Raw genomic sequence first — 13,221 nt, forward strand, 5'->3', positions numbered from 1 at the left:
GAAAGTATTTCCGTTACCCAATGAAACACCCTGTATTACGTCAGATGCCCTTCGTTGCTACGAAAAAATACATTCACTGACATTAATGGCAATTAACGTTTTAAAAGTTATAAAAGTGATGACTTTCAACCGTCAAATATTTATAACAACTGTGTATTTAATTATACTAACTTATACAGTTTTGAACAGTTTTATTCATGAAATAATCGCAGCCAATTGCACTCAATCTCTAAAATTATTATCGAATTTTTGCCCTCGTGACACTTTGAAAACTGTCAAAGTGCCACTCGGAAAAAATTCGATAATTTTAGAGCTCTTGTGCAATTACTACTGATAATTTTTGATAATTTCCCATCGTCAAGTATTTTACGTCAGATGCCCTTCGTGTCTGCGCAAAAATACATTCAGCGACATTAATTACAATTAATGTTTTACAACTTGTCACAGGGAACAACAAGAAACAGGTTTAGCAAATATTTTGGCCAAGATATCAATAAAATATTAGTTAAAATGACTTAAAAAGACAGTTTTATTCATGAAATAATCTTACCGAATTACTCTCGAGCTCGAATTATCGATTTGTTTTGCCCTCGTGACACTTTGACATAATTTCACTCCCGTTCGGGTCGTGAAATTAAAACTGTCAGTGTCACTCGGGATACAAATCGATAATTTTAGAGCTCTCGTATAATTACTATTGATAATGTCTAAGTAAAATTTAACTTTGAAAAAAAATAATTTGGGCGTGAATGAATAAGGGTGAAAGTTTTGATTTTAGTACTTTTATCTATAAAAATATTAAATTTTTTGGATGCTCGCCAGTAAGCGTGCCGTACAAGATGTGATATATATTGTAAATAACATAAAATACATATGTTTTGTAAACATACTATTTATTATTTCTTAAATATAAACATGTCGCTATAAATAAAGGATGGTTAGGGGAAATTATCTTTTCACATTTTTGACACGATGAAGACTTACGGTACGATAAATATAGCTTATACCTTATACTGGATATTATCATTATAATTAATATGGACATGGATCAAAAAATGTTTTATATTAAATAATATTTAAATTTGATAACGAAATGCTTAGGTAGGATTTGTTTTAACGTATTTTTACTACACTCATTTGTATGATAATGATATAACGATGGTCAAAGTTGCAAGTTTGTGGTTTAATTTTGTTTGATCTTCAAAGGTCAGGACATTAAATGATAATTTTTGGAAAGAAAAGGACGGATAAAAATGAAATGAATGAGTGACGCATTGATTAATATTATAAAATAAATTTTAATTGCGTTTCAAAATAAAAATTTTAAAATTTTTATATATTTGGACTTAAACCTAAAATACCTAGTTGGTAAATGATGAAGGTAAAAAGGGCATAAAAAAGTAGAAACAGAAAATATAATAAGATATAAATACCGAAAAAGTTATGTATCTTTTTTCTTTATTGAAGATTTACAACAAAAGTGATCCGTTGTCAAAAGTGTGTCAAAGAAAAAGGTCGCAACTTTTGTTCAAAATCTGGTTATGTGACAATAATTGCTTTAGAAGATCGAGGAACGGTTACTTTCTTACCGGTTAACGGATGGTTAAGTGTTGAGTTATCGCGAAACTCCCACAAAGCAACACACAGCAGCTAATCATCCTACATCAGGACAATGCAAGTGCACGAAACGTCTCAGATTTAAATAACTATTTACCATTTTAATTTTATTATAATGGTGAATTCTGCATCTGAGACTCTTCAATTTGTTAAGAGATGTCGCTGGATCGCGTCCCACTGGGAATTTGAATGATCTTTCAAATTCCCCTTAAATTGATGGTTGAGCTGTTTTTCGAATAAAGGAGTGCACGCTAGCGCGCTGTTGAAAAAGATTGAAATGGTGGAAACAGCTGTTCAGCGATTGTGCATCCCTCTGAATCAAAAACAAGCAAAACCATCTTTTACTTTTCTATCTTTACTCAGATTTGAGTACTAGAAAGTTCCTCTTCTGTTCTTTTCCTAGACGAATGAAAACGGAATATAATTGCAAGGAATCCTTTTTGTTTTCTATATTCGTCGTCTGCGGTCTTATAAATTGTAAAAGTCGCAGATTAAGGATCTACCAGAAAGAACCTTCAACACGAAAAGTCTCAGATTTAAATAACTATTTACCATTTTAATTTTATTATAATGGTGAATTCTGCATTTGAGACTCTTCAATTTGTTAAGAGATGTCGCTGGATCGCGTCCCAATGGGAATTTGAATGATCTTTCACATTCCCCTTAAATAGGGAACTTGCACATTTTTTTTATTAGATAATAATGTTCAGTTTTGTTTAAAAATGAGATTTCCAAAATTTCACGCTTCAAAAACTCGTAATAACTTAGAAATACATATTTAAAGTCTTCAGCGGTATAAAATAGTTCAAACGGCACGTGACGTCACATAGTTTTGCATTAGTTTTTATTATGGTTATATTTCGCTGTGTCTAGGTACACGCTAACGTGTACGCAAATAAAAAAGTTAGGTAGACGCGAATTAAACTTCATCAAGCCAGTGACGTCATTATTTAGCTTGCGCAGTTACTATATATTTTGGTACATGTTATTTTGATATGTTTAGTGTTTGTTTGATGGAAACATATTTGTTAAGGGAAGGGAAGCAGAACTATTCAGATTTGTCAAACTTAATTGTAATAAATCAATGTGTATATATAAAAGTATATATTTAGGTTAGCAAAATAATTATATGTATTTAGTTGACATGACATGTAGGTACAAAATATTGTTAAAATAATTTTTATACATAAGTGAATTATTATAATCAACTATTCTAAATGCAAAATAAGCCACAATTTAACTAAAAAAATTATTTTATTAACGTTTAGACGTCCAAATCGGATGTCATTGTCAAAATACAAAAATTAGTCAGATTAAATAAATTATTGGAAAAAATTTTTTACTAAGCAACAACATTTTTGTTTAATTTAATAATATTTTGTATTTTGACAACGACATCCGGTTTAGAGTCGAAACGTTAATAAAATCAATTTTTTAGTAAAATTGTGGCTTAGTTCCCATTTAGAATAGTTGATTACAAAAATGCCACAAGGATAATAGCTTCAAAACAAGTTAATTATTATTGTGAAAGCTTTAGGTCTTCCTTTTATTTTAATCTTTTACGGTAATACTATTTCATTTATAACTAAAAAATATATATATTAATTTATAGTCTCTTATATTTTGCGTACTGTTTTAAAATGTTCTTAAACTCATTAAAAGAACTAAATAATTGTCCGCACTCGTTAATTTAAAAACAAACACTAAACAAATAAAAAATAAGAAATCACTGACACTCTAACTTTTTTATTTGCGTACACGTTAGCGTATACCTAGACACAACCTTATATTTAGGTATATTCTTCTTCTCATTCTTTAGTTTATTGGCCTCCACCTACTTGGGTATTTGGCAAGCTCATCGTCGTGGAATAAGTCAAAAATATTTATATTCTAATGACATTTATCGTATGTCATTGTAATAATATATACCAGTTTGTTAAAATTGTAGTTTTATACTGTTTTTGAAGGAAAGGAACGAAGGTTTACTATTGAAAATAAAACCATTTTGTAAAAGTACAAATTTTCTATGAATAGGTCAAACGATCAAAAACACTTGTAACGTCACATAAATGTATTTTCTAGTGACGTTTATAACGTCTAATTTAAAATTCTGTTTACTTTATTGGAAAAATGTAAATGTATTCTTTTTCTCATGATCATCTTTCAGTGCGTCACAGTTTTTCGATTTCTTTCTAACGCATTAAATTGTAGGTGACAGAAAAAAAGGCACGTCGGTGATTACTTCTAGTTCTGTGATTATTCTAGTTGTCGATAGATGGCGCCATAATTAAAAAAAATATTTTTTTTTAATTAGATAATAATATTACAAATATAATCTGTATAATTTATAAGACTATACAAATCAAAGAAAATACCATTTTATAAATGCAAGAAACACTTTTGATTTGTTTTTATTCTAAATTGAAAATAAAATGTGACAACTGTCAGATTTAACTAAAATGTCATGTTAGAATAAATGTCATAAATGTGTATTATCACGGACTTACCCTTTTTCCTATCATTTGTGACGCACTGAAAAATGATCATGAAAAGGACAATAACACCAAGTGACGTCACGATGCGTTTTGGACCACCTGTTTGAATTTGAATTTTTAATTGTCTTTAGGGGCCAAACGAAAGACAAACAAAACTTTTTTATCTTTGATACATGTTTTAAATTATGTTCTGTTGTGATTTATAACATTTTTTTCGAATTTAAAAATTTATGCAAGTTCCCTATTGATGGTTGAGCTGTTTTTCGATTCAGAAGAGTGCACGCTAGCGCTGTTGAAAAAGCCTGAAATGGTGGAAACAGCTGTCCAGCGATTGTGCATCCCTCTGAATCAAAAACAAGCAAAACCATATTTTACTTTAATAAGTACTTTAAGTTTATATATTGTTCTGAAGCTGTTTCTTTGTGGCATTTTATACAATGTACTATTTTATTTACTAAGCAACAAGATTTGTTTGCTTTATTAATGTTTTGTATTTCGTCAACGACCTCCGAATTGGAAGACGAAACGTCAATAAATTTCATTTTTAAATTAAATTGTGGTCTATTTCCCAGTATAGTAAATTGTTTAAGTCTATATATTTTTTATCTTTATGGCTATATTATGCAAAACTAAAAGGACAACTCTCATATTGAGCTAAGAGGAGACTATATTGAATAAAATAAAAGAATTTTTGTGGAATAACCTGTTTTTCATTTCAAATGAGGTCACTTGTCACACCATCTAGAATAAACCAATTGGCTGCACTACGACCAGTTATAACAACAAACGGTTTCCAAAAAAAGAAAAAATCTATATCAAAACGGGTCAGATCTGAAAAACTTTCGCTCAATGCTCAATGATGGTTCCCAATGTTCTGCGTAAGTTGCTCATTAAAATAATAACTACGAGACAAAATTTACGTGCCTCTTGAAAATGTTTTTTCTGAAGTCATAACTGAAACAGTGTCCTTACGCCATATTTAGATCCACCGTTATATTAACAGATAAAGTAAAAGTTATCGTTACATATTTTAATTGTATTAGAAGATAATGTGATAAACTGAAACTGCATTATTGTGACAAATTATATAAATATTAGTTTAGTTTATATTTTTAGAATTGCAATAATTATAGCTCTGTTTGTTTTAATTTATCATGAATATACCTACAACTTTTGTTGTGTTTGTATTTTAATAATTACCAAATGAGTAATGAATAATGTTTAACAAATTTTGAAAATTTTAGAATTTCAACATAATGTATGTAATTCATATTTTTTTAAAACTGTTTTTGAGATTTAAGTAATTAGCTAAGTATTAGCCGATTGAATTTTTAATCGTAGGAATTGACATACTACTTGGTAGGATTGCACTTGCATTGGGACAACCGTAAAAAGACATTTGTTAGGTATATTTTTTGAAATCGGTTTCCAAATCTGTGTAATCCAAAATAACAGTGTATAGCCTACCAACCACATTTTGAAAATTATAATCCAACCACATTTTGAAATTTTGATTGTTGTGCTTCGATCATACATCTTTTTAATGTGAATCAAATTTCTCAATTGCAAAAGCTCTAAAATCAAGGAATGTGCATGATTTTACATTGTAGGGGACTAACACCGATTTTAACTAGGACTGAGTACTTTAGAGTGGCAACGACTTCTGTGTCAATGACTTTTATATGTAAAATCCTAAATGATCTGTCTCTATCTTATTTTGATGAATTTGTTTATTTTAATTCAGATCTGCATGAGCATTTCACTAGATCATTCAACCAGATACATATAACCAATAGGTGTAGTTCAATGAAATCTCATTTTTTCAAGTTTTATTGACTTTAATATGCTACCAGACTATTAAATATTCTCCAAGAATATTTAATATTTATTTTTATTTTAAAATATTTTTACTTTTTAGAAAAAACTCATTAGTTAATTAAATGATTATATGTCATAAATATAGTCATAAATTATATGTCATAAATCATAGCCATCTTATATGTCACAAATCTCATGTAAAATTTGTTTTTTTTTACTTTAAGATTATTTGCTATTGTACAACTTTTATTAATTTTATGTAGTGTTTTTAACAATGCAAGTATTCATTAATTAATTAATCATTATACTCCCTAGGGATTGAAGCTAACGTCCTGGCGTTCAAAATCTTATTCTTGGGTGAGGTGGATCACTCCTCTATGCCATTTATAGCTTGCTGAGTAGTCCAGGGCAGTTAGTTATTCTTCTCAACATATCCGAGTGTGGGCGTTTCTGTGTATTTATATCCTATCCATTTTAAGCGAAAAGGTTTTATGTATCTGCCTACATTTCCTCCTTTAACTCTTCTTCAATTTCGGCATTTGTTTCTATCCTTTCTATCTCACTTGTTACATTGTGGCCCAGTACATATTATGTATTACTTGTAGCAATTATTGTAAAATATTAGGGTTCCGTAGTTCAATAAAGATTTCAATTCATTTCAACAAAGAATTAAAATCGTACTAATCTAGTTCATCACGTATGTGTGCTATTTTTACCATAATTTCATAGTTTTGTAATTTTCTGAAAAAAGTATTTCCTTATTGAAATATTTCTTCTTTGTTTTTAGGAGGACTTTGACGGAAAACTCGATGAGATGGACATGGATAACTCCACCGAACAAGAGATCTCAAAGATCCTTGAAGATATGGGTAGAAAGTTCGAGAGTATCCAGCCAGAGACTAAAGACTCTCTGGGCTTCTTCGGCAAGATCATGGAATCTGTCAAGGGGTACCTCTCTAAGGACAAGAAGGACATGTTTGGTGCTGCGGATTATGGGGGATTCCAGAAGAAGGGTTTTATAGAGCCGGACATAGATGATTTTACACACGCGGAAGACCCTCCTAAGAAGAGAATGAGGTTGGATCCGGATTTAGGGCCGCTAAATGAAAATATAGTCACGACGACCACGTTGAATACGCGTGCTCTGAATACAAAGGAAAAATGAAGTTTTTGAGTGTTAAAGATAACTTTATTTGACGACAACTAAATAAATGTGGCAAATGAAATTTGCCAGATTGTTCTTTTACGTTCTCGTCGAAAAAAATTTGTTTTTTTGTTAACAGAGAAAGATGCATCGTTTTGTACACACTTTGAATGAAATTATACATCGTTGCGGTAGAGTTTCATTAAAAATGTTAGTATTTTCAACGAAATATCCTTCTGTTCAAAATTACTTGTAGGAGGGGATCCGATATATGGTCGACCTGCATCGATCTGTTTAACGGAGAAAAATTATTTGATATGTTAACAATTATAAAAAAAAAACAAGGGGTGCCCGATACAATTTTGTCCAGACTATTATAATAATTAAAAATGACTATTTTTTTATAAATAAAAAAAATTCGGCCCTGACAGATATTATTTTAGATTTTTTGGATCATTCAAAAAAAAAGGTATTTTGTAATGTTTCTCTTAAATTGATCTTTTTCGATTTATAAACAATTAAAAAATTTAAAAAAAAAAAACGAAAAATGATGATTTTTAAGGCTCAAAACACAAGTAAAAAATATTATTTTTGTAATCATCAAGAACCTAAATTCAAGTTCAAACCTTCTACCATGTCCCGATAAGAATTGTTGTTTAGAAGGTTTTATTCTAAAATATATTGTTTTACTTGCTACTGAGGAAGATTCCTTATGGGAAGACGGGCGATCGGGCTGCATGAACTAAAAAACCATGTTTTAAATTAAAATTGGTCCAAAATACTTATCAAGAACTGATGGAATAAGGTTTGAACTTGAATTTAGGTACTTCGTAATTTCAAAAATGATATTTTTTACTTCGATCTTTTTTCAGCTTTAAGTTGTTTTTAACTCAAAAACGACCAACTTAAGAAAAATTACAAAATACCTTTTTTGTTTCGAATGATCCAAAAATCTAAAAAAAATTATTGCCAGGGCCAAAATTTTTTTTTATCTATAAAAAAAAGTTATGATTTTTAATTATTAATTAATTATAGTCAGAACAAAATTATATCCCACTGTTTGGGGATATAATGGGGGCACCCATTGTTTTTTATAATTTTTAACATACCATATTACATATCAAATAATTTTTATTCATTAAACGAATCGGTGCAGGTCGACCTTATATTGTATCTTAGACTATTGCATATTATTTGTAGATGTCCTATTAGATTTTTTAATATAAAAGTATTTGTGCTAGTATCATCTAACGTACGAAATTTTTTATCTTTATATTATTCATTCCATATTTATTAGATACATTCTTCAGTAGATTATTTTTGCTTGAAATTTTTATTTTTTCAAATATTATTTTTGTTATCAAGTCGTGTACTTCATTTTTATTTTAAGACTGTGTAAAAGAGATTTTTATTAATTAATATTTATATAAACCATCGCAACATATATATTTTGCTTGGAATGCCTGTCGGTTTTTAACTTGGTTAGTTAAGTTTGCCTAGATTTATCTACAACACAATGTTAAATGTTTATGGTTTATTGTAACTTAAAAGTTAAATAAATGCATTTAACAGGTCTGGATATATTTGTTTCCATTAAAACCCTCTATTGTAACAAGATTAAAAGTCACCACAGAACGCGATCAAAATCTAAAATGCGCAAACATGCGTAGAAATCATACCGATTTAGTCCAGGGCGCATTTGTTTTGAGATGGACGTTGAGAGGTGACTCAAACTTTTTTTGCAGAAATTGCTTGAAAATAACTCAAATAATAATCCAATACAGAAGTAAAAACTTCGAGATGTATTCTGGTATAAAATCGTTTATTTAAAAACTATAAAATGTCATCGATTGCAGAACGTTTTCGTTCTAAACAGAACATCTTCAGTGCCTAGAATGAAGTATTTCCACGTTAGATTAAAGCAAAAGGTTAAAAATGTGACTGTTAAAATGAAAAAAGTGTGGGAATACTTACATCCTGCCGAGTATTTTGAAACTAGCACACCGTAAATAGTGTTAACATCATCATATATGGTTTACATAATGTAATATGTTAAAATGTTATGACTACAAGTCGATGTTAATGGATAAAGTGGAACACATGCTAAAAGGGTGCCATGGTTCCCTGCTCGAAGATACTAGGTACTTGCCAAGTACTAAGGATACAATACACTATATGAATCGTAGTGGTGTTTATAGACTGACTTGTTCTGATTGTGATGCCTCTTACATCGGCAGGACTTACAGATCACTCTCAACCAGATCTGCTGAACATTCTAAAAGAGACACTACATCAGCCTTTTCCCATCATTTGAAAGTTAATAATCATCATCTCGACATCCCTGATGGTGTTAAATTAATTCATAACATCCAAGACAGAAACAATCTACGCCTGGATTTGTACGAGGACCTTGAGATTTCCAGAGACATGAGGACCAGCCCCAATTGCGTTAATCGTCAAACAACTTTAAATCGTCCTTTCACTCCTATCCATCGACAACTATTCCCTTAATCCAACCCTAGTTTTCTCTCATTTTTCCTCTCACCCCCCTAACCCTATACTCCTATTCTCCATTTCCCCCTCCCCCTCTTTTTCCACTACTCCACTAGTTTATAACAGTCTTCTCTTTCCATACTAATCACCCATTAACACATATCTCAACTTGCATTTCTTTTCAACTTCATTGCTGCCTCCCCCACTATCCCATCCCTCACACAGTTTTGATTCTTCTATTTTCCTATCCTTCATATTTTTCTCCACTCCTAGTCATTTCTGGTTTGACCTTGTGTCTCTGTCTCTTTTTCAGGTCCTCTATATCTCATCTCACCATTTCTTTCATAATTTATTTAAATGCCTCTTATTATTATTAATCCTTAAATCGGTCTGGTTTATTGTCTCTTTGGAATGTTCTTCACACTCACTTATCCTGTTGCCTGTTATGTTACTTACTCATTTTCTCTCATCTCCGCTTACAATAATAAAAAACACCATACATCCAATCACTCTGGTCTGTCATATATATCACTTTCCTTACTTAGTAACATTCTGTCACTGCTTTCTTTTTAGATTCTTAGACTTTACTTAACAATAGGATACTGCACACCTATATCCATTACGACCCATTCAGTCAAACTTCTTTCATAAGTTTTATTGCATTCACTATTCTTCTTTTTTCATCTATCTTTTCATTTCCATTCATATCAGGCAACTTCCAATATCCATTTATCCCAATTTAAAATAAAAATTTTTTCACATTTTGCATTTGTTTGATTTCAGTTACAATCACATACGTTCATAAAGTTTGTGCACTTAAATATATATCATTTAGTTCAGTCTATTTACTCCACTATCACCAATAGAAATCAATCTCATACTTTTCTATTTCATATACTCATTCAATTTAGATTCTTCTTTGCATACTGACACCAACCCACAATTTGACCTATATTGGTAGCTCTCATTCTAATTATTTTATTCACTATTCCACGTTGGTAGACTATCAAGATACATTACTTCCAATTCATTCAGTCCTTTCAAAACTACATAAAGATGAATTAGACTTTATGTCACATAGTTTAATTTTATTATTTTATTACATACTCTCATTCATTTCACAATACTATATACAATCATATCCTTCACACATATATCTACCTCACTAACAGTAATCTTTAGTTATTTAATTTTGTTAACAACTATTTTCCAACTTTTAACAGACATAATTATTCATTACAATAGTATAATAATAAATTTAACACAACATATAGCCACCTTTTGTATATATACTGTTTTCTCGCAATATTCTACCATTTACCTTCAACCTGTTGTCTGCTTGCCTTGTTAGGCAACCAACATTTCATCACATAAAAACACTCTTAAATTCTGGTTTTCTCGGCTTGTTTAGCTTTGTTTTTCCATGCAAGTCTAATTATCTTACTATGTAGTGTATTTCCTTGTTTCCACAAACTTAACTTTCAACTCGTCATTTCACATCCGATGACGTCACAACTTAAACCACGTAATATATCTGCATTAAATTTAATGAATCTATAAGTTATTCTGGAATAGAGAGTTGCTAATTTAAACTTTACAGTAGATTTTATTATTCAAATAATTTAAATTATTTTTGCAGACAAACCTCCGCATTTTATTAAAAAATCCAAAATCAAATGAAACTTTAACCAAAAATTGGCTTTATCTTGTCATGTCATGTCACCCTTGTCAAATTGTAAATCCACTTCATAATTTCTCAGTTGGTCTGTGCCCATTGAATTGGCAAGTACCTAGTATCTTCGAGCAGGGAACCATGGCACCCTTTTAGCATGTGTTCCACTTTATCCATTAACATCGACTTGTAGTCATAACATTTTAACATATTACATTATGTAAACCATATATGATGATGTTAACACTATTTACGGTGTGCTAGTTTCAAAATACTCGGCAGGATGTAAGTATTCCCACACTTTTTTCATTTTAACAGTCACATTTTTAACCTTTTGCTTTAATCTAACGTGGAAATACTTCATTCTAGGCACTGAAGATGTTCTGTTTAGAACGAAAACGTTCTGCAATCGATGACATTTTATAGTTTTTAAATAAACGATTTTATACCAGAATACATCTCGAAGTTTTTACTTCTGTATTGGTTTTTTAAACTATGGTATACAGCCAACTATTGGGATTTTCCCATTGATTTTTTTCAAATAATAATATTTGAGTTATCCTCCCACTCAAAATGGTCCGCAACATTGTTTAAATAATCAAAATGTCAAAATAAGAAGGAAAAATTCGATTTTTTTATTGGTTTTTTGATTATAACTTTAAAACTATTCATTTCAGAGAAAAGTTGTACTGACATGAAAGTTGCGTAATTAAATTTCCTACAATATAGAATTGGTTAAAAATTTAAAAAGTCATCCTTGTTGCAAAATAGCAATAATTGCGAAAGAAAACTATACAAAAACAAGTATTCGCATTTTACGTTTTTCTACCATTTATGCTAGACTTAGGAGTTTCATATTTTACCCAGAAAAACATTATGATATAGTAAAACAACACTGTAAATTTTATTAAGATCGGTTTAAGAGATATTCCAAAATAAATTTTGCAATCCAGCTTTCGCAAAAAAAAATTCATTTTTTTAAATGTTACAGGACTGAAAATAAAGCAGATAGCAAGTTGAATTTTTTTTGCTTATAGAAGTGTATTGTACCTTTCATTTGCAATTTGCAAAATTAAAATCGATTAATTACCACGGCGTCAGGAAATTTTTTAAATAAACATTAATTTTTGGTGCTACGCGCAGTACAGCGGTGTTCGATTCACACAAATTGATTTCCACCAAAATTTCTTCTAATCTTTATCTAATATATTATTTTCTTACTCTATATTATTTTGTTGTATTTTAATTACACAAAAATCAAACTAATTTTATTATTGTTTGTGAAATATTATTTAAACAATTGCATATGTTTAAAAATAATAAACTTTTATTCTCTAAGTTAAAATATATGAACAAATAAAGTTTTTGCTAAAAAAGTGTTATTTCAAAGGATAGAGTATAATGTTTTTATTTTGCAATAAACAAATTTATTTATTTATATCGAAATGTAATAAAAAGTAAAATGTATCAATCATTATTAAAGGTCATTGGAATGCCCAATCAGAGCAAACTATCCGCTGTCCTGCGCGTAGCACCAATAATTAATGTTTAGTTAAACAAATTCCTGATGCCGTGATAGTTAATAGATTTTAGTTTTGCAAATTGCAAATAAACGGTACAGTATACTTCTATAAGCAAAAAAAATGTCAACCTGCTATCTGCTTTATTTTCAGTCCTGTAACATTTTGAAAAAATGATTTCTTTTGCGAAAGCTGGATTGCAAAATTTATTTTGCAAACTATATTGAACCGATCTTAATGAAATTTACAGTATTGTTTTACTGTATCATAAAGTTTTTCTGGGTAAAATATGAAGGTCCTAAGTGTATTTCACTAAGTGTACTAAGTGAACCTTCATATTTCACCCAGAAAAACTTTTTGATACAGTAAAACAATACTGTAAATTTCATTAAGATCAGTTCAATAGATTTTGCAATCCAGCTTTCGCAAAAAAAATCATGTTTTCAAAATGTTACAGGACTG

At 29.9% G+C, this 13,221-nt stretch overlaps 1 protein-coding gene across 1 annotated transcript in view; it reads left to right on the forward strand.

Annotated features, from left to right (window-relative positions):
* LOC114328909 (uncharacterized) overlaps window positions 1–8,653 on the forward strand; it is a 35,614-nt gene extending 26,961 nt beyond the window's left edge. Inside the window, exon 3 of the mRNA XM_028277894.2 lies at window positions 6,718–8,653. Coding sequence (XP_028133695.1) covers window positions 6,718–7,095 — 378 coding nt within the window. The 3' untranslated portion in view covers window positions 7,096–8,653. The remainder of the gene's footprint in view (window positions 1–6,717) is intronic.
* The last annotated feature ends 4,568 nt before the right edge of the window (window positions 8,654–13,221 follow it).

This window comes from Diabrotica virgifera, chromosome 8 (assembly GCF_917563875.1).
Source record: "Diabrotica virgifera virgifera chromosome 8, PGI_DIABVI_V3a".
Lineage (NCBI taxonomy): Eukaryota > Metazoa > Arthropoda > Insecta > Coleoptera > Chrysomelidae > Diabrotica > Diabrotica virgifera.